The 4,936-nt window shown below is 55.1% G+C and overlaps 1 protein-coding gene across 1 annotated transcript; it reads right to left on the reverse strand.

Annotated features, from left to right (window-relative positions):
- Positions 1 to 265: 265 nt before the first annotated feature.
- On the reverse strand, positions 266 to 1,538 carry LOC780586 (transcription factor MYB44). The gene has a single exon (XM_044546805.1). The coding sequence runs from the start codon at positions 1,402 to 1,404 to the stop codon at positions 508 to 510; it is 897 nt and encodes a 298-aa protein (XP_044402740.1). The 5' UTR covers positions 1,405 to 1,538; the 3' UTR covers positions 266 to 507.
- Positions 1,539 to 4,936: the final 3,398 nt, after the last annotated feature.

Genomic DNA, 4,936 nt, shown 5'->3' on the forward strand with positions numbered 1-4,936 from the left:
TTGATCACAGAGGTAGCAGCAGTACACACGGAAGGGCTTACCAGATTTGATTATAGCAAGGATTCAGAGAGAACCACGGTTGGCGATGGCTGAGCATGCCGGTGCTACATCTACATGCTAGTCTCAAGCCATCAACGGAACCTGCTATATTTCGGCGCGTAGATCGACCGCGGAGAGGCGGACATGATTTGCCAAATTTCCCCGTCGCCGGTCTCAATCATCTCATTCCTGTGCCGAAATGACAGCCTCGGGCGGAGCAATGATATAATTAACACATTTTTTCGTTCTCTTTCTTTCCATTTCCCCCTTGCCGACTTCGCAGCCGCTCTGTTTCAGAGCAGGCCGAAGAATAAACAGACTCCAAAGCAGGAACGCAAACAGAACGAAGCAGAAAAGAAAGCGACTACAGCTCAGCGCTACACTTCACAAGATCTAGCGGCGGTGCGACTTCTTTGCACTTGCATCGGCGGACGGCCGATGGTTTTACTACTGGCGTTTTAATTTTTATTACTGGCGGGTCATGACGCCGACCCGCTCCGCGGCGGCGCGCATCACGCCCTCGACGAGCTGCGGGATGCACGCCTCGCCCACGGCGCCGGCGCCGCACCCGGCGGGGAGCCCCACGCCGGACATGTACTTGCACACCTCCGCGCGGATCATCTCCTGCATGGCCGCCACCAGATCGCCGCTGAACGGGTACGAGGACGACGGCTGGGGCGCCGGCGCCGGTGGAGGAGAAGGCGAGCGTGGCGATGGCGAGAGCTCCTGGAAGTGGCTCCGGGCGCTGTCGTGGTGGAACCCGTGCTCTAGTCCGGGGAGCGAGAGCGAGAGAGAGGTGATCGGATCCTCGTCCTGGCGCGGTGGAGGCGGCCTCACGTCCGCGCTGATGGCGTCGAACCCGCCGGGGCGCGGGACGGGCCGGAACACCTGCCCGCTCCCGTGGCTGAGCTCGCTGCGGTCTGATCCGGTGGGGCTCTCCGGCCCCGGGCTCGCGCGCTTGCACGGCCGCGGGGAGTCGCCGGAGTCGCTGGCCTCCTCCCACGCCGCGCCGCCGCCGGTGGCGGTGGCGAGCTTGCGCTTGAGCGAGGAGTTCCAGTGGTTCTTCACAGCGTTGTCGGTGCGGCCGGGCAGGAGCCGCGCGATGGCAGCCCAGCGGTTGCCGAGCCGCGCGTGCGCACGCAGGATGGCGGCGTCCTCCTCCGCCGTGAAGGGGCGGCGCTCCACCTGCGGCGAGAGCTGGTTGCACCACCGCAGGCGGCACGACTTGCCCGACCGCCCGGGGATCCCCCTCCCGATCGCGGTCCAGTTCCGCGCCCCGTGCCGCTCCACCAGCCGCCGCAGCGCCTCGTCCTCCTCGGGGCTCCACGGACCCTTTATCCTGTCGCACTTCGCCTCCGCCCCCATCGCCGGCGAAACACACACACTACAACCAAAAACCTTCTCCTCTCCTCCCCTCCCCTTGGCCTCACGAGCAGACACTCCGGTGGTAGTGGCGGTGCGCGTGCTTCCCCGATTGATTAGTGATTAGGACGTCTGGACTCCGATGGTGATTGGAAGGGGAAGAGGAGGCGGGGGCTTATATAGGCCGGGGCAGGAGCGGCCGGTAGCTGGTCGCCGGGGTACAGCTAGCGAGGGGCCACCTCACGCTCGGAGGCGGTGTCGTTTGCTATAACAGAATGGCAGGTGGGGCCGCGGTTGCACGGCCCCACCTGGCGGGGAGAGCGGGCGGGTGGACGGGCGCGTGATGGAGGCCGTTGTTTGGTTGTTAATCCGCTCGCGGTCCCCCGGAGCCGCATGGTTTGAATTTTGAATTGGAGGGCTGGCTTCCGTACCGTCAAACCCCATGCCACGAAGGCCGTTAAAAACTGGCGAATATAGCTGGACTGCTCGCGGAACGGGGCTCACATATCCGAACCGGCCGTTCCATGTTCATGTACGACCACGCCGAACCAGCTCCGACCCAGTACAAGCCCTCACTGGGCAAGTGGGCAACCATGCCTCAGGTCAGGTCGTATACTCCACATGAACCTCTGTGTTTTTTTTCCTCTGTATATAAAGGAATAAGAAGTTTTTTTGCATCCGGCAGCTACAATGCGCATCGTGCAACACGTTAGTACTCTCGCGGGGTAAAGGTTGGCGAAAAAGCGAAATGCTGAGGCTTTGGCGCTTATGAGCAGGAGATAGAAAGATGATAGGTTCATGAATCGGTGATCCATCCAGCTGTGCGTCCATCCCCCTTTGGAGTCGGGAGTTGGAGCGGGGATGGCGATGCCGACGCGGGCGCGAACGCGAACGCACGCAGCGGTGCGGCACGGCCCAGCCAGCACAGTGGCGTGTACCCTGGCCGGAGCCCATCCCGAGCTGAATCGCAACCGTCCAGCCCGTCGCGGGGCCCGCCCGTACATGCGTACAAGCCGGACTGTACGACCGCTGCGCGCGACGGTTCGTGCCTCCTCCCGATCCACCCATCCTCCACCGCGCCGACGCGGTGGCCTCCGTCGCTGACGCGCGGGCCAGCGCTCGGGGCGGGACCACGTGGAAGCGCTGGGTTGTGGTTACGAGGGGAAAACGACAGGGGGGTCGGAGGAGGCGATAGGGTGGGGCGTAGGGGGTGGGATGGCGCGGCGGTTTGCGGGGGGTGGCCAGGCCAGGCTGGAGCGCAATCTCTCGGGGCGGGGCAATGAAAACCGGCGCGATTTCGTGGGGGGAGGCACGGCAGTTATGGGCACAGCTCAGCGCCGCGGCCCAGGTGTCTCCGTGTACGTGCGCTGAGTCATCACTCCCTCGCCTCACGCACGCCGCTGCTCCACTGCCGCTGCCTAGCAGCTATCCCTGACGCCTGCCTTCATGGGTCGTACCCTGTACGGCCTCCGCTGGCCTCGCTGGCAGCCACCGATGAATATCAGGAATATCTGCACTCTTGTTAGGGCCTCCTTTGTTTCATAGGAATTCTAAAAGATAGGATTTTTATAAAAAAAATTCCTTTAGAGCCCTTTGGTTCATAGGAATTGATTCATATTCTTACATAGGATTGGTTCCTATCCTTCACATTTCATAGGAAAATAAAAAAGAGCCTAGACTCAATGAAAAAATTCCTTTAATGTCAATCAAATGACATCTTGTTTTCTATTCCTACTTATAGAATTGGAGATATATGTCATCTCATTTCCTATAAAATTCTTATTTCTATGATAATTCTATCCTATGAACCAAAAAAGGCCTAAATCACGAGGGAGCTGTGATTTATTATTGCAGTTACATCGCCTATTTGCTCTCCTCGTGATGTAATCATAGCTGCACGGAGTTAAGGCGTATAGTAATCTGGAAAATGGTTTACTGCTGCTCTCCAGGTTTGGCAACCATTTTGAGTCGGGGACAAGAGCTGGTGTGAAAAACTACAAAATTGGCTTTGGCCAAAATTCAGCACAAAATAAACCATTTTCCAAAAAAAATCATAAAATGACCCTACCCGCATGATGCCCGCGTCCGGTGCGCCATGCTAGATTACGTAACGCCCGGTCAAAGGCGTCATATTCGTTAGGGCTGCCTGCCACGTTGGCCTGGCCTTGGGTGCATGACGCCGCGGCCCCGGGAGCCATGGTTTGTACCACGACGCCCCGGCCTAGGGCGCCATACCCCTTCACTTATCGTCGCATGTACCTTCTCCTATCTGCTTCGTTCTTTCCTCCTCTCTGTTTCTTTCCCCCACCATGGCGCCCCTTAATTCACCCCTCCCTCTCCCCCTCGAGTGCCGCGGATCTTAGCCGAAGATTGGTGGATCTGGTTATCCTTCGAATCCCGAAGCATTTAACAATTATCTCGTGCGGTTTCCTTCCGTTGAACGTACTCAACTTAACGCACCTGCTTTTCAACCAGGGGAAATATTACATTAACCCAAAAATCCAGATTTTAAACGGATGGCCAATATGCAGTACAACAGTTTGATTAGAGATGGTAGACGGTATGAATCGGCGCCACCTATCCGCTTTGTGGTAAGTTATTGTTATATCTACGTGCTTGCCTACATTGTGCCAAAATGATTTGTCCTATCGTGTGCAACAGCAAAACGAGCTCTCGAAGCATGTCAACGACACCGGCGAGGCACTCAAGTACCCTTCAGGTGAAGAGTCGTACAACAAGCTTAAAGCTTTTGTTGAGGTATGACGTTTGATAATTTGCTTTCCATACACATTTATGAGGTATATCTCCTAACTTCATGATATGTCAATTTCATAGAGGAGGATGTCTTGGGCACGTGCCTGGATGCTCTACTAGGCTGCCGCTCCACCGATGTCGCCGTCCCTACTACGTTGAGGACGAGATCATCATCAAGCAGCACACAACACCCAGACGACGACTCGGTTGATGGCGATGGGGGGGATGAACAAGCATGTGATGAGATTAACACCTCGTAGATGCCCGATGCTGAAGAAAATATGCCCTAGAGGCAATAATAAAGTTATTGTTTATTTCCTTATTTCATGATAAATGTTTATTATTCATGCTAGAATTGTATTAACCGGAAACATAATACATGTGTGAATACATAGAAAAACACAGTGTCACTGGTATGCTCTACTTGACTAGCTCATTGATCAAAGATGGTTAAGTTTCCTAACCATAGACATGAGTTGTTATTTGATCAATGGGACCACATCATTAGGAGAATGATGTGATTGACTTGACCCATTCCGTTAGCTTATCACTTGATCGTTTGTTTACTACTATTGCTTTCTTAATGACTTATACATGTTCTTATGACTATGAGATTATGCAACTCTCGAATACCAGAGGAACACTTTGTGTGCTACCAAACGTCACAACATAACTGGGTGATTATAAAGGTGCTCTACAGGTGTCTCCAATGGTACTTGTTGAATTGACATAGATCAAGATTAGGATTTGTCACTCTGATTGTCGGAGAGGTATCTCTGGG

Source organism: Triticum aestivum, chromosome 6A (assembly GCF_018294505.1).
Source record: "Triticum aestivum cultivar Chinese Spring chromosome 6A, IWGSC CS RefSeq v2.1, whole genome shotgun sequence".
Lineage (NCBI taxonomy): Eukaryota > Viridiplantae > Streptophyta > Magnoliopsida > Poales > Poaceae > Triticum > Triticum aestivum.

Bases quoted from the DNA above. Each gene is read 5' to 3' on its own strand.
- LOC780586 (XM_044546805.1), bottom strand. From the start codon at position 1,404: ATGGGGGCGGAGGCGAAGTGCGACAGGATAAAGGGTCCGTGGAGCCCC.